The sequence below is a fragment of the Salvelinus fontinalis genome, chromosome 29 (assembly GCF_029448725.1).
Source record: "Salvelinus fontinalis isolate EN_2023a chromosome 29, ASM2944872v1, whole genome shotgun sequence".
In the NCBI taxonomy this organism is placed as follows: Eukaryota; Metazoa; Chordata; class Actinopteri; order Salmoniformes; family Salmonidae; genus Salvelinus; species Salvelinus fontinalis.
In genome coordinates, this window is record NC_074693.1 from 11,254,218 (window position 1) to 11,276,460 (window position 22,243).

Sequence of the window (22,243 nt, forward strand, 5' to 3'; positions counted from 1 at the left end):
TAGGACATTGGTGGTTTGAGTCAGCGTGGAGGGATCTCTGCTAGGACATTGGTGGTTTGAGTCAGCGTGGAGGGATCTCTGCTTGGACATTGGTGGTTTGAGTCAGCGTGGAGGGATCTCTGCTAGGACATTGGTGGTTTGAGTCAGCGTGGAGGGATCTCTGCTAGGACATTGGTAGTTTGAGTCAGCGTGGAGTGATTTTCTCCCTGACTGGTGGATAATTTTACAGAGCCAAATTCCTGTACATTCAGATGTATGTGGTGGATAAAGATGATTCTGACTCTGGAATGTGAGAAGCCAACACTGGGCATGCTTTACCCTGCATGATAATTCACTGTTTAGTGCTGGAGAGGGGTTGCTAAGCAGCCACATGGGGGGGACCAACTTCAGTGAGTGGGATTCAAACAGAAGGGATTGAAAGCTGTGCTCCACTGCTGTTGCTGATTCTTCAGCCAGAGTTTTTTTTTTTTTCATTTTAATGTGAGATTTTCCTTTTTCCCTGTAGATTGTAGAAAACTGTTGTTGTGTGTTATTGTGGCTAGGCCTGGGCACCATGTGGGGTGCAGACAGCGAGTGAGTGTCGGCTACTTTGTTGTGTTGTGTTATGGATATTCAACCCATTTCGTAATGCATTTTATCTTTGGAAACAAAACAAATCAAAATGGATTTCAGAGTGTGTTGGACTGCTGACTAACGACGACAACAGATGCCGTTAATCCTCCGTAGAGAAATCCTTAGTTTCTGTTTTTAAACCAAGCTGTTCCTGTACAAACAAACAAACACACTGCTATACTTTCATATTTATAATACTATCTCTCTCTCTCTCTCCTTCTCTCTGTTCAGGTTGGTGCAACACTCCCAGTTTCAGATTTTTAGGAGGGGTTGAATTTTATGCCAGCTCAGCATGAATGGTGGAAGACAATATGAGTCTCCAGCTGAGGGTGATGTTAGACATTCTAGAAGTTCCATCATGTAACATAACTTAATCACTTGGAATAGTTGAAAGCTCCTGTTGTTGAAATCTTTAGTTAAATATCACTGACTGGAAAAGCCAACAATGCCCTCCAAACAACAAAGTGTTAAGGAATGTGGTAAAAAAAATATTTAAACTAACAAATAAGTCAGACATATTTAGAGTAAGTACATAAACACATTTCTTTGGTGGATTCACTTGAATTCCAGACCCTGTATCTCTAAGACAAATCACATCTAATGTTATTGACAGTATCTCTACTATCGCATCGCATCTACTCTCTTCTCATCTCTTATATCCTCTCCTCTCTAAATTGAGTCTTGGTGGTGAGTTGGTAAGGCAGCCTGGCAGTCTCTCTCATATTATCTAGGCAATAATACAACAGCATGCTGAAGCCCAAACACTTCAGTCGCTGGCTATATGGGTTATTATCTCTATCCACACAGCATTACACTGACCTACATTCTATCTCTTCTCTTGCATGCCACTCATACACTAATATCCCTCCGAGAGAGAGAGAGGAGAGAAAGGGAAGAGAGAGAGAAGAGAGAAAGGGAAGAAGGAGAGAGAGACATGTATGTGAATCTGCATATACTGTGAAATTACATTGATTTTTCTTTTTTCTTTGCAGTTTCAAATTATATTAGTAAACTGTATGTAATGTAATATCCTTCCTCTTTGGTGGTGAGGCCTCATTGGTTCACATTGCTCCACAGGAAGCCAATGTGAAATATCTACTATCACTTAGAAATGTCCCTGTTGATGAAGAGAGAGATTCTGTGTTTCTAATGACTGTGTGTGTTTTTGTTTTCACCCATGTAATCTTTACACCAATAATAAATCCTTGTTTCCCCAAATAGCCTACTATGGAATCAAATTAGGCTAATGGCTTCAATTAACTAACTGTCACAGTGTTCCACTGCTGATAGGTCCCATTATAATTAGGTCTTGCCCAACAATGATGTATTGTGTCAGGCACAATTGCTTGTGACCATGGGTAACTAACTGTGTGCTGAGTTTATTATGAGTTGAAGAGCAGTGTAGGCTACAGTCACAAAATGTCTAAACCCAGATGCGCAACATCTCAAGACTCCCCGGGAACGCTTGCAAAACAGACCAAGCAGACCAGGCCAGGGTTTGAGAAGTCAAAGAGAGAAGTGAAAACATCTTCCTTAGTTTTTAATTTTCTCAACATCTAAAGGCACAAACTAGATTCGAACCAATGTCTTATGAACATGTTTTTACTCCCAACCTTGTGAAAGTGACAAACTGACACGTTTTCATTTTAGTCAAAAACTAGTTTATATTGGAGTGCCTTTGATTTGATGGAATGCCTTTGATTTGACGGACTGCACATGCGCAGTTCGGCGCGAGACGACCGTTCACCCGATGACGAGATTCTGTGTTTAGTTTAGATAGCCAAAGTCGCCATGGCATCGCCTACAAGAGTGCAGTCAGAAACCGCTTCTACGATAGAAATTCCATATCTCCGTACTGTACTGTCTTTGCTACAGTATTCAATTGATCTTATACACGATGAACAGTACCAAGGTCAGCCACTAGATGGGAGTGTTCAGTAGGGAATGGAGCATTTACAGAACTGTGGAATGGAGTGGGAAGGAGAGGAGACGCCTTCACAATAGCTAAAATATTTCCTCTATTCATGCGTTTTGTGGGTTGGCATTGCACTGTGAAGGTGTCGTTAGCTGCAATGACAACAATGCAGATGCATATTTGAGATGCAAATGAATAATACAAATGTGATACAGATCTGTCTGTGTGTGTCTAAATGAGGACAAATTGTTGATTTGAGTATTCGGTCAGGACTCAGGAAGAACTGTCGACAACATTGAAGTGGCACCCTCATTCATAATCAGGGCTGAATGACTCCCTGAATAACTCTCATCAAAGTCACGTTGAGTCATCAGCGCTGTTTGGTGAGATAGTAACACATTGACTGTCGAGCTCCCGAGTGGCGCAGCGTCTCAGTGCTAGAGGCGTCGCTACAGACGCCCTGGTTAGAATCAAACCAGCCGTGAGTGGGAGTCCCATAGTGCGCCGCACAATTGGCCCAGTGTCGTCTGGGTTAGGCTGGTGTAGGCCGTCATTGTAAATAAGAATTTGTTCTTAACTGACTTGCCTGGATAAATAGAAAAGTTTGTTTAACCTCTATTTAACTAGGTTAGTTAAGAACAAATTCTAATGCGTTACAAATGGCAAATGTGTTACCATCGCGCCAAACAGCGCTGGTATGAAGCATCAGCACAGAACCATTGGGAACAAACATCTGGACCTTGTCTGATGCAACAACAAAAAGCTGGCATCCTGCAAAACATGTATGTGATTGTAGGAAACAAATACGAGCTTAGGCCTACATCATTTGTAGATATTACTCATTCAAAATATCTTGCTCTGATATATTCAAATGGGGTGGGATGGGACGAGCTGGTACATAATTTCATCAAGAGTTGTAGGTACATTTTCAATGATTAACCCATTTGTACAAGTCCTGTTGGATGTATATGTGGTGTTAACCTTGAAGACCGATTGCTTTTAGATACAAATGTTTTATGGTTTCACAGCCTACAGCCAGGCCACTTAACCAAGGCGTATTACTTTTCCAACCCTAGTCACAGTGCTGTGTCTTGTGGACTCCTGATGTGTGCATGTTTCTGCAGTGAGAACAAGGCAAGGGATGAGGCATGTCAAATCACTCCAAACAAAAATGCATATGCTAGTACCACTAATGGTAGGTACATTGAAATGGGGTGGGATGGGACGATCTGGTACATTCAAATGGGGTGGGATGGTTAAATGCAGTGGCCATGTTTAACCAGGGCTTATAGATCCCAATTCTTGGAATAGGCATACAAATATGTTTTCAGATAATTCTTTAAAATGAGCAGTTTTGTCCTGTGCATTATTCTTACCTGGCTGACGATACCTCATGAAGTTTCATACATAGCCTACGATTCGATATACATCTGTCTAGCTGGCTAATGTAAGGCAGGTAGTCCAGTGGTTAGAGCGTTGGGCCAGTAACCGAAAGGTTGCTAGATCGAATGTTCTGCTCCTGAACAAGGCAGTTAACCCACTGTTGGGCTGTCATTGTAAATACGAATTTGTTCTTAAAAACTGACTTGCCTAGTCAAATAAAGAAAATATTAATCCAGGCTGCTATTGGCTAAATGTGACAACCTGTGGCTATGCATACCTACTGTAATTGGAGGTGGAGCATGTAAGTTGCAGTATCTCGTATTCGCCAACAGGTTGCAGTACGTGTTGTAAACAGTGAGATCTCCATTTTGTATGTTTTTCCTAGAGGTTAGCGCCTACTTTCCTTTTGGCTGTGAACAGCACAGCTAATTCCGTGCATTTCGGACGCAATTGGATACCGAACACATTGGAGTGGATTGGATGATCCGATCGATTACTTGCTTATTCGTGTCCTGATACGATTTGCAAGGAGAACGCAATCAGATGTTTTCGTGTTTCTAGCCGGTTTGCAAGCAAAACAACACCAAACAAAAACAACCATGCATGGAGTCACAACTACAGAACGCCTGAGGGGTAGGCAAGCGATTTAGATGTATAGTATTTGAAGTCATATAATGTGCCATACATTAATTCGTTATTAATAACCAGAGATTGATTATGTTAGCCACTAGCTAGTTAGCTCAACATGTCTCAACGACATTTGGGGGGGACGCATTTGCAGGAGCTAACGTAGCTAGCTACTTAAATAGCTAACTACGTAAATGTGCAGTTGCAAAATAGATGAACACGCGGGTTAATTAGTTAGGTTGGAGAAACACTTAATTCAATTAATACATCATGATGCTTGTTTTTGTTGGTTTCAAATAATAAAGTAAAGCAAGGGAATAGTTAGCCACTTAGCTAGGTAGCTAATATCTAACCAGCAATGCGCTGCCACCAAGGGCGCGCAACCCCAGCAGCAGGGGACGAGGACTGGAGAATTCAGCTCAGGTCAACTATATAGAATTGCTCAATTTGTCAACAATTATACGTCACACGTGTAATGTCATTTTAACGAAATCATTTAACAGTACATATTCATTAATTGAAACCATAATATTAGGACAGATGTTGATGACACAGCTAGTATATTAGGTATAACTTGCCACGTGTGTAGTATGTTTGTGTCGTTACACTTAGGCAGGTTATTTGATACATGTCCATATTAGCCTACACGTGGCAGACACCAATCTAGCGCCCGCACCAGGGGTATATTCACAATACCGATTATAGAAACAGGTTTACTCCAAATGGAAAACGTTTTGCAATGAAGTCTATTGAATAAATTCAGGTAGGTCACTCCCCGTTTGGCGCTGTTTGCTTATGTTAGGTACTTAAATTGTAAACGGTTTCCACTTCGAGATGTAATGAATAAACTCTAGCATCCATGCTAATGACATTACCCACTCGGTCTTTCCCCTCTCTCTACCCAGGATCATAAGATGGATCAAGGAGTGAAGAAGAGCAGGAGTAGCAACGACAACAGCAGAGTTAAGCTCCGTCTGAGCGAAACCCCTGACGCTCCCTGCAGTGCCATGTCCGTTGCCTTGGCAACCACCACCACCCCGTTCCTTCCATCCAGCCAGCTGATGCAACCAGGTGACGTGCCCAGCGGACTCAGTAACAGCCCCCCTCCCTCAGGTGAGGACCTCGCCTCAGCCTCCGTCACGGCCTCCGTGGGCCTCTACCTGGAAGACCCAGAGCCTCCCACCACAAAGGTACTGCTACTTATTTGTTGTATTAACGCTCTAGCACTGGACTCTACCCCCACGGACTCTACACCCACTGGACTCTACCCCCACTGGACTCTACCCTACACTGGACTCTACCCCCACTGGACTCTACCCTACACTGGACTCTACCCTACACTGGACTCTACCCTACACTGGACTCTACCCCCACTGGACTCTACCTTACACTGGACTCTACCCCCACTGGACTCTACCCTACACTGGACTCTACCCTACACTGGACTCTACCCTACACTGGACTCTACCCTACACTGTACTCTACCCTACACTGGACTCTACCCCCACTGGACTCTACCCCCACTGGACTCTACACCCACTGGACTCTACACCCACTGGACTCTACCCTACACTGGACTCTACACCCACTGGAATCTACCCCCACACCCACTGGACTCTACCCCCACTGGACTCTACACACACTGGACTCTACCCCCACTGGACTCTACCCCCACTGGACTCTACCCTACACTGGACTCTACCCCCACTGGACTCTACCCCCACACCCACTGGACTCTACCCCCACTGGACTCTACACACACTGGACTCTACCCCCACTGGACTCTACCCCCACTGGACTCTACCCTACACTGGACTCTACCCCCACTGGACTCTACCCTACACTGGACTCTACCCCCACACCCACTGGACTCTACCCCCACTGGACTCTACACACACACTGGACTCTACCCCCACTGGACTCTACCCCCACCCCCACTGGACTCTACCCCCACTGGACTCTACCCCCACTGGACTCTACCCCCACACCCACCGGACTCTACCCCCACACCCACCGGACTCTACCCCCACACCCACCAGACTCTACCCCCACACCCACCGGACTCTACCCCCACACCCACCGGACTCTACCCCCACACCCACCGGACTCTACCCCCACACCCACCGGACTCTACCCCCACCGGACTCTACCCCCACCGGACTCTACCCCCACACCCACCGGACTCTACCCCCACACCCACCGGACTCTACCCCCACACCCACCGGACTCTACCCCCACACCCACCGGACTCTACGCACACACCCACCGGACTCTACGCACACACCCACCGGACTCTACGCACACACCCACCGGACTCTACCCACACACACTGAACTCTACCCACACCCACTGGACTCTACGCCCACACCCACCGGACTCTACCCCCACACCCACCGGACTCTACCCCCACACCCACCGGACTCTACCCCCACACCCACCGGACTCTACCCCCACACCCACCGGACTCTACCCCCACACCCACCGGACTCTACCCCCACACCCACCGGACGCTACCCACACGCTGGACTCTACCCCCACACCCACCGGACTCTACCCCCATCCACTGGACGCTACCCACACGCTGGGCGCTACCCACTCTAACCACACACGCTGGGCGCTACCCCCACACCCACCGGACTCTACCCCCACACCCACACACACTGGACTCTACCCACACACACTGGACTCTACCCCCACACCCACACACACTGGACTCTACGCCCACACCCACCGGACTCTACCCCCACACCCACCGGACTCTACCCCCACACACACTGGACTCTACCCACACACCCACACACACTGGACTCTACCCACACACACACTGGACTCTACCCCCACACACACTGGACTCTACCCCCACACCCACACACACTGGACTCTACGCCCACACCCACCGGACTCTACCCCCACACCCACCGGACTCTACCCCCACACCCACCGGACTCTACCCCCACACACACTGGACTCTACCCACACACACTGGACTCTACCCACACACACTGGACTCTACCCACATCCACTGGACGCTACCCACACGCTGGGCGCTACCAACACACACTGGACTCGACACACACACACAGTGACTCTACCCACACACACACACCCACACACACTGGACTCTACCCACACACACCGGACTCTACCCACACACCCACACACACTGGACTCTACCCCCACACCCACCGGACTCTAACCACACACACTGGACTCTACCCACACACTGGACTCTACCCCCACACCCACCGGACTCTACCCCCACACCCACCGGACTCTACCCCCACACCCACCGGACTCTACCCCCATCCACTGGACGCTACCCACACGCTGGGCGCTACCCACTCTAACCACACACGCTGGGCGCTACCCCCACACCCACCGGACTCTACCCCCACACCCACACACACTGGACTCTACCCACACACACTGGACTCTACCCACACACCCACACACACTGGACTCTACCCACACACACACTGGACTCTACCCACACACACACTGGACTCTACCCACACACACACTGGACTCTACCCCCACACCCACACACACTGGACTCTACCCCCACACCCACCGGACTCTAGCCCCACACCCACCGGACTCTACCCCCACACACACTGGACTCTACCCACACACCCACACACACTGGACTCTACCCACACACACACTGGACTCTACCCACACACACTGGACTCTACCCACACACCCACACACACTGGACTCTACCCACACACACTGGACTCTACCCCCACACCCACCGGACTCTACGCCCACACCCACCGGACTATACGCCCACACCCACCGGACTCTACCCCCACACCCACCGGACTCTACCCCCACACCCACCGGACTCTACCCCCACACCCACTGGACTCTACCCCCACACCCACTGGACTCTACCCCCACACCCACCGGACTCTACCCCCACACCCACCGGACTCTACCCCCACACCCACCGGACTCTACCCCCACACCCACCGGACTCTACCCCCACACCCACCGGACTCTACCCACATCCACTGGACGCTACCCACACGCTGGGCGCTACCAACACACACTGGACTCGACACACACACACAGTGACTCTACCCACACACACACACACACACACACACACACACACTGGACTCTATATACACACACACACACTGGACTCTACCCACACTACCCACATGGTGGACTCTACCCACACTACCCACATGGTGGACTCTACCCACACTACCCACATGGTGGACTCGACCCACACGACCCACACGGTGGACTCTACCCACACGACCCACACGGTGGACTCTACCCACACTACCCACATGGTGGACTCTACCCACACTACCCATATGGTGGACTCTACCCACACGACCCACATGGTGGACTCTACCCACACGACCCACATGGTGGACTCTACCCACACTACCCACATGGCGGACTCTACCCACACTACCCACATGGTGGACTCTACCCACACTACCCACATGGTGGACTCTACCCACACTACCCACATGGTGGACTCTACCCACACGGTGGACTCTACCCACACTACCCACATGGTGGACTCTACCCACACTACCCACATGGCGGACTCTACCCACACTACCCACATGGCGGACTCTACCCACACTACCCACATGGTGGACTCTACCCACACTACCCACATGGTGGACTCTACCCACACTACCCACATGGTGGACTCTACCCACACTACCCACATGGTGGACTCTACCCACACTACCCACATGGTGGACTCTACCCACACTAGACGCTACCGCCACACACTGGATGCAACTCACACACACACACACACACACACACACACACACACACACACACACACACACACACACACACACACACACACACACACACACACACACACACAGTACATTTTCCCACACACACGTAACATGCATACTGATGTCCCATACACTTTTGCACTCACCACATACACTGCCGCTACTGTGTATTATCTATCCTAGTCATTTAACGGTACATATACAATGCAAAGCTACCTCAATTACTTCGACTCGGTACAGGTACTACCTGTATATAGCCATGATATTACCTGGTACTCCCTGTATATAGCCATGTTATTACCTGGTACTCCCTGTATATAGCCATGTTATTACCTGGTTCTCCCTGTATATAGCCATGTTATTACCTGGTACTCCCTGTATATAGCCATGTTATTACCTGGTACTCCCTGTATATAGCCATGTTATTTTTTTACTCATTGTCTTTATTCATTATTCACAATGTATTTTTTTTCTTGTCACTTTCCATTTAAAAAAAAAATTCTTATCTTTAATTCTGCATTGTTGGAAAAGGACCCGTAAGTCAGCATTTCACTGTTGTCTACAAAGCATGTGACAAATACGTTGTTTGGGTCAATTCCATTTCAGTTCAGTAATGCAGGAATTTTTTTCATAGAGAATTACTGGAATGTCAGGTTACTTGCTGAATTGACTGAATTTAAATGTTTTTTTTCCCCTTTGTAATGATTTGACAAACCAATTTCCCATCTGTTATTAATGAAGTATTTCTTCTTATCTAAGCTCCTGCCCCAACACACTAACACGTCCCTGGGCCTTGGACTCTTCACCCTTGGGGATACCTACTCCCGCCTGGAAGACAGCATCGCTGACTTCCACCGCTCCTCACCCAGCATGGACTCTCTGATCGGGGGCTCGGACCCTAACCTGTTCCCCATGTCCATGAGGACGGAGACAGACTTCTCCCGGGACCAGGACCCTATGGATATGGACCAGGAAGGGTACATTGGAAAAGACCAGAAACTGTTCAACGACAACACTCTGGATCTCCTCCAGGACTTTGAGCTGACAGGCTCCCCATCAGACTTTTACGTAGGGGACGACGCCTTCCTTTCCTCCCTGGCTGATGACTCTCTCCTGGGGGATGAGAGCCAGGATCGTGGGGTCTCCAACTCCACCTCCAAGCCAGCTGCTACTATGACCAATAGTGGTGGTTTTAGCGGTTTCAACACCACCACATTGTATGGTAGCAATCTACTAACATGTCAGGATGAATCCAACTCCAGCACCCCTATGACAGGCAACTCCCCGACCCCAAACACCTTTCCCGTGGTGAAGCTCGAGAAGGAAGCTGGTTTCATCCAGCTGTGTACTCCAGGTGTGATCAAACAGGAGAAGACCTCGGCCATTCGTAGCTACTCCTGCCGGATGAGCGGTAGTACCGGCGGCTCCACTTCCTCCTCCCCTTCAGAGCTGTCCAGCGCCAGCCCCATCTCCATCTGTGGGGTGAGCACCTCTGGAGGACAGAGCTACCACTTTGGAGTCAACAGCAGCATCAACACCCCCTTGGCTTCCACTACCAGTGGAGCTTCTCCGCAGAAGGACCAGAAGCCCTCAGTGTTCAGCCTGTATCCTCCGCTGGTGACCGTAGGAGAGGCCTGGAACAACAGTAGCTATGGGGACGGAGCTTCTGGAATGCAAGATCTTTCCAGCCCTACCTCCTCTTTCTCCAGCAGCTTTGCCAGGTAAGAAGAAGAACTGAAGGAATGTAGCTAATAGAAAACAGTCCTGTAGTTGGTCTGGTGGTGGTGGTCTGGCCAGCCTGCTGCAGTGAGAGGGTGAGGCTGGTGGTGGTGGTGGTATGGCCTGCCTGCTGCGTTGCGAGAGTGAGGCTGGTCTAGAGTTGCAAAGGGTTGGAAACTGTCCGGTAAATTCCCAGAAATTTTCCATGGGAAGTTAAGCCCTGGAATTTGGGGAATTTTGCTTAAATTCATCAAAAACGTTAGCTTATAACTGAACCTTTTTTGTGGGATACACACAAGGCAATTCTATATTTTGGTTAAACTATCCCCAATTCAATGTAATTGCAACCCTCTTCATGCACAGTGCATTCTTCCGTCACATGTACAGCTGATTCTCAAGATCTTGCACACTAATGAGATGCTATTGAGTCCACACTACTACACTGTCTGAGCCAAGGTCTACGTGCTTTCTGGTAAGTTTTGAATGCAATACTTGGAGTGAATATATTTTATTACATTATTTTTTATTCACTAGTAAATATTAGCCTACTGCAAAGTGTTTAAATAATTTCTAACTTGTTAACAATTTCTGATATTTAGTTACAATGTGGGTTTTAGCTTGCTTGAGCCTGCTAACTGAGTGTTAATTCACCTGTTTCCATACATGTTTCATTTTAAAACATTTATCTTACAAAGGAGTTGTTTAATCTAACTGCTTAACTATTTATCTGTACATGGAATTGTATTTATTTTTTAAACATTTTTCCCCCTAATCTTTACAGGAAAATGCCACGGGCACTATCTGATTTCACTGCAGCTAATGTAGAAGGAAAAGCTGTGTACATTTGCAAATGCTGTGCCAAATCATATGTGAAGAATGCCACAAAGATGCGGAATCATCTGGCCAAGTGCATAAAGTTCCCTCAGCGCTCACAACAAGCAACCTCTGACAGAAGTCCCTCTACTTCTATTCGAGGTGAAAGTTATGAATCAGACACCTTATCGATAGCAACAGCTCATAGTCCTCCTGGAATCAGAAGTTTTTTTGACTCCATGGAGGAATGTAGTCAGAGAAATGCTCATGAATGTCTTGCTCGAGCTGTGTATGCAACTGGTTCACCTCTGATGCTCACAGGCAATGTGTATTGGAAGAGATTTCTGAATGTTCTTCTCCCAGCATACACTCCTCCAACCAGACATGCTTTATCTACTCATTTGCTGGATGCAGAGTTCAAGTGAAGGTCAAGCAAATCACAGAGAAAGCAGACTGTATTGCAATCATCTCTGATGGGTGGTCGAATGTTCGTGGACAAGGAATAATTAATGACATAATTTCCACCCCATAACCAGTATTCTACAAGAGCACAGACACAAGGGACAACAGACACACCGGTCTCTACATTGCAGATGAGCTGAAGGCAGTCATCAATGACCTTGAACCACAGAAGGTATTTGCACTGGTGACAATGCTGCGAACATGAAGGCTGCTTGGTCTAAAGTGGAGGAGTCCTACCCTCACATCACACCCATTGGCTGTGCTGCTCATGCATTGAATCTGCTCCTCAAGGACATCATGGCACTGAAAACAATGGATACTCTACAAGAGAGCCAAGGAAATGGTTAGGTATGTGAAGGGTCATCAAGTTATAGCAGCAATCTTCCTCACCAAGCAAAGTGAGAAGAATAAGAGCACCACATTGAAGCTGCCCAGCAACACCCGTTGGGGTGATGTTGTCATCATGTTTGACAGTCTCCTGGAGGGGAAGGAGTCTCTCCAAGAAATGGCCATATCACAGTCTGCCGATAGCCCCATTAAGAGGATCCTCTTGGATAATGTATTTTGGGAGAGAGTGGTAAGCAGCCTGAATCTCCTGAAACCTATAACGGTAGCCATTTCACGGATTGAGGGGGACAATGCCATCCTGTCTGATGTTCAGACTCTGCTTGCAGATGTAAGAGAAGAAATCTGTAATGCCCTGCCCACTTCACTGTTGCTCCAAGCAGAGGAAACTGCAGTTCTGAAATACATCAAAAGGTGTGAAGACGTATGTCTGAAGCCCATACACGCCGCAGCGTAAATGTTGAACACCAAGTAGGCTGGCAAGAACATCTTGTCTGGTGCAGAGATCAACAAGGCGTATGGTGTCTCGCCACCTTGGCCTGGAAGAGGGCAAGGTTCTTGGCAGTCTGGCGAAGTACACTTCCAAGCAAGGGCTTTGGGATGAAGATGCAATATGGCAGTCGTGCCAACATATCTCATCAGCCACCTGGTGGAAGGGACTTTGTGGATCTTTCCCCTGTTGCCTCCATCATCCTCCAAATCCCACCAACAGCCGCCTCAGAGCGCAACTGGTCCTTGTTTGGGAACACACATGAAAGCACGCAACAGGCTGACCAATACAAGGGTTGAAAAATTGGTGGCCATCCGGGCAAATTTGAGGCTTTTTGAGCCTGACAACGAGCCATCCTCAACAAGGTTGGAAAGTGACAGTGAAGATGAGGCCTCAAGAGTCTGATGTTCAAGAGGTGGACATTGAGGAGGTCCAGGGAGAAGACATGGAAGCCCGAGAGGAAGACAACCAAAGCTAGACTATCATTTTACAGATGTATGTTGAAGACGCTTTTGGGAGATGCGATGGATCAGTGGGGATCATTCAATATTCACTTTTTTTTTTTGTTCAGTGAAATCATCCCATGTCATCATCCCATGCCAATCATTTCATTAAAGTTCAATTCAACTAAATCGTTTTTGAAATTGATTTTGGATGGATTTAATCGTTTGTAATTATGTCAACTTATGATAAGGTAAGAGGTTTATGTTTCTCTCCATATGATATAGTAAATATATCCAATGCAAAAAACCTCTACATTTAAATGGTATTCATTTGCATATATTTCTGTTAATTCCCCATATATTCCTGTTAATTCCCACGGAAACTTTCCACCTCTGAATATTCACCAAAATGTGCAACCCTAGGGTGGTGTCACAGTGTTATGTTAAACTGTGGAGTTGAACTAGTGTACAGGGCAGGGGAGACTTCTAGTGTACAGGGCAGGGGAGACTTCTAGTGTACAGGGCAGGGGAGACTTCTAGTGTACAGGGCAGGGGAGACTTCTAGTGTACAGGGCAGGGGAGATGTCTAGTGTACAGGGCAGGGGAGACTTCTAGTGTACAGGGCAGGGGAGACTTCTAGTGTACAGGGCAGGGGAGACTTCTAGTGTACAGGGCAGGGGAGACTTCTAGTGTACAGGGCAGGGGAGACTTCTAGTGTACAGGGCAGGGGAGACTTCTTGTGTACAGGGCAGGGGAGACTTCTCGTGTACAGGGCAGGGGAGACTTCTCGTGTACAGGGCAGGGGAGACTTCTCGTGTACAGGGCAGGGGAGACTTCTCGTGTACAGGGCAGGGGAGACTTCTCGTGTACAGGGCAGGGGAGACTTCTCGTGTACAGGGCAGGGGAGACTTCTAGTGTACAGGGCAGGGGAGACTTCTGGTGTACAGGGCAGGGGAGACTTCTCGTGTACAGGGCAGGGGAGACTTCTCGTGTACAGGGCAGGGGAGACTTCTAGTGTACAGGGCAGGGGAGACTTCTGGTGTACAGGGCAGCCAGGGCAGGGGAGACGTCTGGTGTGCAGGGCAGCCAGGGCAGGGGAGACGTCTGGTGTGCAGGGCAACCAGGGCAGGGGAGACGTCTGGTGTGCAGGGCAGCCAGGGCAGGGGAGACGTCTGGTGTGCAGGGCAGCCAGGGCAGGGGAGACGTCTGGTGTGCAGGGCAGCCAGGGCAGGGGAGACGTCTGGTGTGCAGGGCAGCCAGGGCAGGGGAGACGTCTGGTGTGCAGGGCAGCCAGGGCAGGGGAGACGTCTGGTGTGCAGGGCAGCCAGGGCAGGGGAGACGTCTGGTGTGCAGGGCAGCCAGGGCAGGGGAGACGTCTGGTGTGCAGGGCAGCCAGGGCAGGGGAGACGTCTGGTGTGCAGGGCAGCCAGGGCAGGGGAGACGTCTGGTGTGCAGGGCAGCCAGGGCAGGGGAGACGTCTGGTGTGCAGGGCAGCCAGGGCAGGGGAGACGTCTGGTGTGCAGGGCAGCCAGGGCAGGGGAGACGTCTGGAACATATTACTGACAGCGGGATTCTAAGAATATTCTTAGAGCTCCTCCTTGGTTTTTGAACATGTCAAGGCAACTATGTCCAGTCAGTTACTGAACTGGAGACGGTTTAAGATTATCCTTTTTCACATTTTTATTTTGCTTGTATCAACATGCCTTAAAACACTTGTGCAGGGGAATGAAATATCACAGATGAATATTGTAGACGCTTTCAGTCACCAGCCCAATAAATGTTATCTTGTCTTATCTTTTCAGCAGAGCTATTGCGATAGATAGTAGAAAATGGGTCATGTGTTTTCTGTGATACCATAATGTTGTCTTACCACAGGCATTAGAAATGTTTTCTAAATAATTGCCACATTTCACAGTCTGTGATCTCAAAGGGCACACTATTCCACAGTCTATAGGGCTCTGGTCAAAAGTGAAGTAGTGCACTATATAGGGAACCGGCTACCATTTGGAACATGTGTATATAGTTAAGGTACAGTAGACCACTGTCTTAAAGGGCTCCGAGGACTAGAGGACACAATCAGTGTCTATATAGGCCTTTGCCTAGGCCCAGCTAGGGGAATTCCACTTTAACCTCACAGAGACATGTCATTGTTACATTCACATCTAGTGGCCTGTTTTACTACACAGTTGCTTTGTCTGCCTACTTCTCTGTTTTCTTAATTACAGATACAGTAATACTAGTATAGACTAGTTATTATTTACTGTTAGGTCTACAGTAATACTACTGTAGACTAGTTGTTGTTTACAGTAATGTCTACAGTAATACTAGTGTAGACTAGTTGTTGTTTACAGTAATGTCTACAGTAATACTAGTGTAGACTAGTTGTTGTTTACAGTAATGTCTACAGTAATACTAGTGTAGACTAGTTGTTGTTTACAGTAATGTCTACAGTAATACTAGTGTAGACTCGTTATTATATGCAGTAATGTCTACAGTAATACTAGTGTAGACTAGTTGTTGTTTACAGTAATGTCTACAGTAATACTAGTGTAGACTAGTTGTTGTTTACAGTAATGTCTACAGTAATACCAGTGTAGACTACTTGTTGTTTACAGTAATGTCTACAGTAATACTAGTGTAGACTAGTTGTTGTTTACAGTAATGTCTACAGTAATGCTAGTGTAGACTAGTTGTTATTTACAGTAATGTCTACAGTAATACTAGTGTAGACTAGTTGTTGTTTACAGTAATGTCTACAGTAATACTAGTGTAGACTAGTTGTTATTTACAGTAATGTCTACAGTAATACTAGTGTAGACTAGTTGTTGTTTACAGTAATGTCTACAGTAATACTAGTGTAGACTAGTTGTTAGTAGTGATGCACTGATATCAGATATTTTTCTTGCCAAAAGAAAACCCCCGATACCGATAACTGATATTTAACATTTCAGCGGCCTTTTAAGCATTCTAGTAGAGTTAAACAGTTAACACACACATTTGGGCGCAGCGGTCTAAAGGCACTGCATCTCAGTGCAAGAGGCGTCACTACAGTCCCTGGTTCGAATCCAGGCTGTATCATATCCGGCCGTGACTGGGAGTCCCATAGGGCGGCGCACAATTGGCCCAGCGTCGTCCTGGGTAGGCCATCGTTATAAATAAGTATTTGTTCTTAAATGACTTGCTTAGTTAAATAAAGGTTACAGACACACGTTATTTTGTTGGCATTTACGTTGGCATTTATGTATGTCCCCATTACCAGTAAAACATAATCAAAACCTATTTCACTTACTTGCTGTGCTGTTTCCTTGTTCAGTCGTTTCATTCTCAACCAGGATTTCTTATACTATTGAACGCCGTTTGGGTCTTTGCTATGGGAAGCCGTTTGGGTCTTTGCTATGGGAAGCCGTTTGGGTCTTTGCTATGGGAAGCCGTTTGGGTCTTTGCTATGGGAAGCCGTTTGGGTCTTTGCTATGGGAAGCCGTTTGGGTCTTTGCTATGGGAAGCCGTTTGGGTCTTTGCTATGGGAAGCCGTTTGGGTCTTTGCTATGGGAAGCCGTTTGGGTCTTTGCTATGGGAAGCCGTTTGGGTCTTTGCTATGGGAAGCCGTTTGGGTCTTTGCTATGGGAAGCCGTTTGGGTCTTTGCTATGGGAAGCCGTTTGGGTCTTTGCTATGGGAAGCCGTTTGGGTCTTTGCTATGGGAAGCCGTTTGGGTCTTTGCTATGGGAAGCCGTTTGGGTCTTTGCTATGGGAAGCCGTTGGGGTCTTTGCTATGGGAAGCCGTTCTGGTCTTTGCTATGGGAAGCCGTTGGGGTCTTTGCTATGGGAAGCCTTTCTGGTCTTTGCTATGGGAAGCCGTTCTGGTCTTTGCTATGGGAAGCCGTTCTGGTCTTTGCGTGTCAAAAAAGATACACGTCATATAACACTATTTAAATAAGCTTATTGACCAACCGGGACCTGAATATGACTGCACGTCACACAATAATTTAACACGTTCATAAAAAAAATGTACGTAGTTATTACACATTGATTGCACTGTCACAATGATTCATCGATACGTATGCTATGATGCTGGTAAAGTTGTCTAGCACACCTACAGTGTTGGTCATAACATTTTTTAAAAGCTAGCTAGCTCATGGATGCAAACAATGTTCTTCCCCAAAAACATGGCAAAACAACATCTGTTTCAGTAGCTATAGTTGGCTAGCTCAATATATAGCTAGGTGTCATCTAAAATAACATTCATTTATAAGACCGTTCTTATTCGGTTAATGGTGGTCAGACCCATCTATGTGAAGCTAGCCACAATAGTGGACTTCAAAATAAAAGTATGCCATTGACAGTGTGAATGAATACAAATAGTATAATTATGCCATAATTGAATAGATCATGCTAAATGAGGTTGGAATGTTATATAAAATATCCCAAAAACAATTAGTTAATTTGACATCTAAAATCACACTGGATGTGTTATACTTTAGAATTGCTTTGGGGGCTTATTTCACTGTACAGCCTTACTTATGGATTGTGGATCGATGACACGGGGTATCAGTCTACTCAGTGACACCCAGAGAACATTAGCATCGTAGCTCTTATTGCACGACTCTGAAACAACGGAATTGAGCCACATTTATTGTCAACCTTTTGTGTATTGAACACTATTCCAGAGGAAAAACAATACTGCGTGGATGTTTTGGAGTTTGATAACTCTGAGGAGGACGTTGGGGAAAAAATATCTTGTGTATTTAGACTGATACTCCATTTCATTGATCCCCAATCCTTAGGTAAAGCTGTACAGTGCATGTCAATACACACAATAGGCTGACTGGGGAGGTGATTTCACACAGTCATAGTCCAGCAATAAGAGCTACAACTCTAACATTTGCGTAAACTCTTCAGTTGTGTTCTGTGGGTGTCACCGAGTAGACTGTTAACCCATTTCATTAATTTACATTCCAACCATGTTTCAACATTATCTAGTCTAAATATGGCATGATTCCACCAATTGTAACCTTCTGCATCACTTTCAGAGGTACTTTTATTTTGAAGGCAAACCGCAAATTCCGCTATTATGCCTAATCCTTATTGTGGCTAGCTTCACAACATATAACCCGGTCCAGTCGAGCGTCACTAGACAAATGAAGCTAGCTGGCTGCTTATAATGTTAGCTTTGGGCAACAAGGTTAAGTAGTTGGCTAGCTATTTATTTTCATTAATTGAAAAAAGTATGATCGTTACACAGGTGCACCTTGTGTTGGACAATAAAAGGCTACTCTAAAATGTTCAGTTTTGTCACAGGACACAATGCCACAGATGTCTCAAGTTTTGAGGGAGCGTGCAATTGGTATGCTGACTGCAGGAATGTCCACCAGAGACGTTGCCAGAGAATTGAATGTTAATTTCTCTACCATATGCCGCCTCCAATGTCATTTTAGAGAATTTGACAGTATGTCCAACCGGCCTCACAACCGCAGACCATGTGTAACCACTCCAGCCCATCCACATCCAGCTTCGCTTGCGGAATTGCCTGAGACCAGCCACCCGGACAGCTGATAAAACTGGGTTTTCACAACAAGAATTTCTGTACAAACAGTCTCAGGGAAGCTCATCTCTGTACTCATCGTCCTCACCAGGGTTTTTGACATGACTGCAGTTTGGCGTCGTAACCAACTTCAGTGGGCAAATGCTCACTTTAAATGGCCATTGGCACGCTGGAGAAGTGCGGTCTTCGGATGAATCCCGGTTTCAACTGTACCGGGCAGATGGCAGACAGTGAGTGTCGTGTGGGCGAGCGGTTTGCTGATGTCAACATTGTGAACAGAGTGTTCAATGGTGGCGTTGGAGTTATGATATGGGCAGGTACAAGCTACGGACAACGAACACAATTGCATTCTATCTATCGCAATTTCAATGCACAGAGATACCGTAACGAGATCCTGAGGCCCATTGTCGTGCCATTCATCTACCCCCATCACCTCATTATAATACACGGCCCCATGTCTCAAGGATCTGTACACAATTCCTGGAAGCTGGAATTTTCCCAGACATGTCACCCGTTGAGCATGTTTGGGTTGCTCTGGATCGACTTGTACAACAGCATGTTCCAGTTCCCGCCAATATCCAGCACTTTTGCACAGCCATTAAAGAGGAGTGGGACAACATTCCACAGGCCACAATCAACAGCCGGATCAACTCTATACGAAAGAGATGCAGGTGGCAAATGGTGGTCACACCAGATACTGACTGGTTTTATCATCCACTCCCCTACTTTTTTTTTTTTTTCTCGGTTTCAAGTTTTAATGTCACAAGTAAAGTGAAATGGCTTTCTTGCAAACTCAAAACCCAACAATGCGATAATCAATAACAATGTATTATTAGAAAGAAAAAACATTAGGAGAAATAATAATAAGTAATACACTGTAGGTGTCTGTGACCAACAGAATCATATCTGTATTACCAGTCATGTGAAATCCATAGATTAGGACCGAATTAATTTATTTCAATTGACTGATTTCCTTTTATATGAACTGTAACTCCTAGAAATTGTTTCATGTTGCGTTTTATATTTTTGTTCGGTGTATTTGACCCTTCTGGTCATCTATGAACGATGTACTCTTATAATCTCCACCGGCACAGTCAGAACAGGACTGGCCACCCCTCGGCGCCTGGGTCCTCTCTAGGTTTCTTCCTAGGTTCCTGCCCTTTCTAGGGAGTTTTTCTTATTTCGTATGTACATCTGCATTGATTGCTTGTTTGGTGTTTTATGCTGTGTTTCTGTATTGGCTCTTTGTGGCAACGGCTGATGGATAACCTACTTAACTGTATTGTTAGTTGCTAGGCCTATTCCACTTCTTCTCATAAAGCCCCAAGCTTGTTTTAGGCCAAGTATAAATGTACTATCAACCCAAGTTAGTACCATGTCATTGTTAGTTTGAGGCCTCAATGCTTTCCTTGGTGACTTTACCTAGCTAGCTGCAGTCAGACCCTAGTCAGAGTTTCAGACTGTGTCTGAAAACGTTACTGGCCGTCAAATTCTTCTTCTCCGTCTTTGTCTCCTCGATTCCTCCCAAAGCTCAGAGGAATTACCGCCCTGACCTCCAATGAGCTTTGAGAATAATTGAGGAAACGAGGACGGAGGAAGCAAGGATTTGACACCAAGTAGTAATGTATTCATACAGACCTAGTATCAACTGTGTCCCAAACACCCTATTCCCTATATAGTGCACTACTTTTGGCCAGAGCCCATTAATAAGGAAGTAGTGCACTATATAGGGAATAGAGAGCGATTTAGAACATAGCCCCTAGTCTGAGGCTGACCGGAAGTATCTGGTCTTGTGGGCACATCCTCCTGGCCTGGTCCACCAGTTGCATGATGCCAGAAATGAACACCAGAGGTTGATTGCACCGTCTGACAGACATGAGCTCAAATACTATGAAATTGTTCAACTACCTTGAGTGTTTGCTCTAGCCTGGCTAGACTGCCAGATGGGCGGAGTTTGCATTTAGGACACTTTTCCATTTAGTTCTAGTTCAACAGGCAAACTCAATCAAGCACAGATAAAGTATTTGAAATGATTCATAATATTATTTGAACCCACCCCGGTCTGACTTCACCGTATGAGTGGTGTGACTGCTGTCAATACAAGCCCAGCCTACAGGATAGGGGTTGAGGTTTGAGGTGTTAGCTACAGTCAAAGCAAGCCCAACCTACAGGAAAGGGACTGGGGTTGGGAGTTGAAGTGTAGGGTTCATTCAACAATACAATGCTGCTGATTGATTGAATGAGGCTTGTTGTTCTTCAGAAGGGAAATTCTTTGTTAGGAGGTAGGTGGTCGGAGACCAGTGGATAAAGCCTATGTGGGATGAATGAGTCGGCCTACATATAATATTCTATTGATGTTAAGTTATTAATTATTATTAATATTATTATTATTATTAGGCTTAATAATGTAGACTTTAACCACTCACACATACAGTGCTTTCCGAAAGTATTCAGACCCCTTGACTTTTTCCACATTTTGTTATGCTACCCCCCCCCCCCCCCCCACCCCCATCAATCTCTACACAATACCCCATAATGACAAAGCAAAACATTTGTTTTGTTTTGATGCAAATGTATAAAAAAAGTTACTTTAATTTACATAAGTTTTCAGACCCTTTACTCAGTACTTTGTTGAAGTACCTTTGGCAGCGATTACAGCCTTGAGGCTTTTTGGGTATGACGCTACAAGCTTGCCACACCTGTATTTGGGAAGTTTCTCCCATTCTTCTATGGAGATCCTCTTAAGCTCTGTCAGGTTGGATGGGGAGCGTTGCTGCACAGCTATTTTCAGGTCTCTCCAGAGATGCTCGATCGGGTTCAAGTGCAGGCTCTGGCTGGGCCACTCAAGGACATTCAGAGACCTGTCCCGAAGCCACTCCTGCGTTGTCTTGACGGTGTGCTTCGGGTCGTTGTCCTGTTGGAAGGTGCCCCTTTGCCCCAGTCTGAGGTCCTGAGCACTCTGGAGCAGGTTTTCGTCAAGGATCTCTCTGTACTTTGCTCCGTTTACATCGGCTGATGTAAAAAGGGCTTTATAAATAAATTCCATTGATTGATCATTCCCTCGATCCTGACTAGTCTCCCAGTCCCTGCTGCTGAAAAACATCCCCACA

General features: G+C 46.6%; 1 protein-coding gene across 4 annotated transcripts in view; it reads left to right on the forward strand.

The window, feature by feature from the left end:
• The first annotated feature begins 4,238 nt into the window (after positions 1-4,238).
• LOC129827411 (glucocorticoid receptor-like) overlaps positions 4,239-22,243 on the forward strand; it is a 69,222-nt gene continuing 51,217 nt past the window's right edge. For 2 of the 4 annotated variants that reach the window (XM_055888233.1, XM_055888235.1), the window contains exons 1-3: positions 4,241-4,543; positions 5,443-5,727; positions 10,081-11,042. In XM_055888233.1, coding sequence (XP_055744208.1) covers positions 5,452-5,727; positions 10,081-11,042 — 1,238 coding nt within the window. In that variant the 5' untranslated portion in view covers positions 4,241-4,543; positions 5,443-5,451. Of the gene's footprint in view, positions 4,544-4,579; positions 5,301-5,442; positions 5,728-10,080; positions 11,043-22,243 lie in introns of those variants that run through there. The other 2 variants (XM_055888236.1, XM_055888234.1) reach the window with 2 other exon arrangements.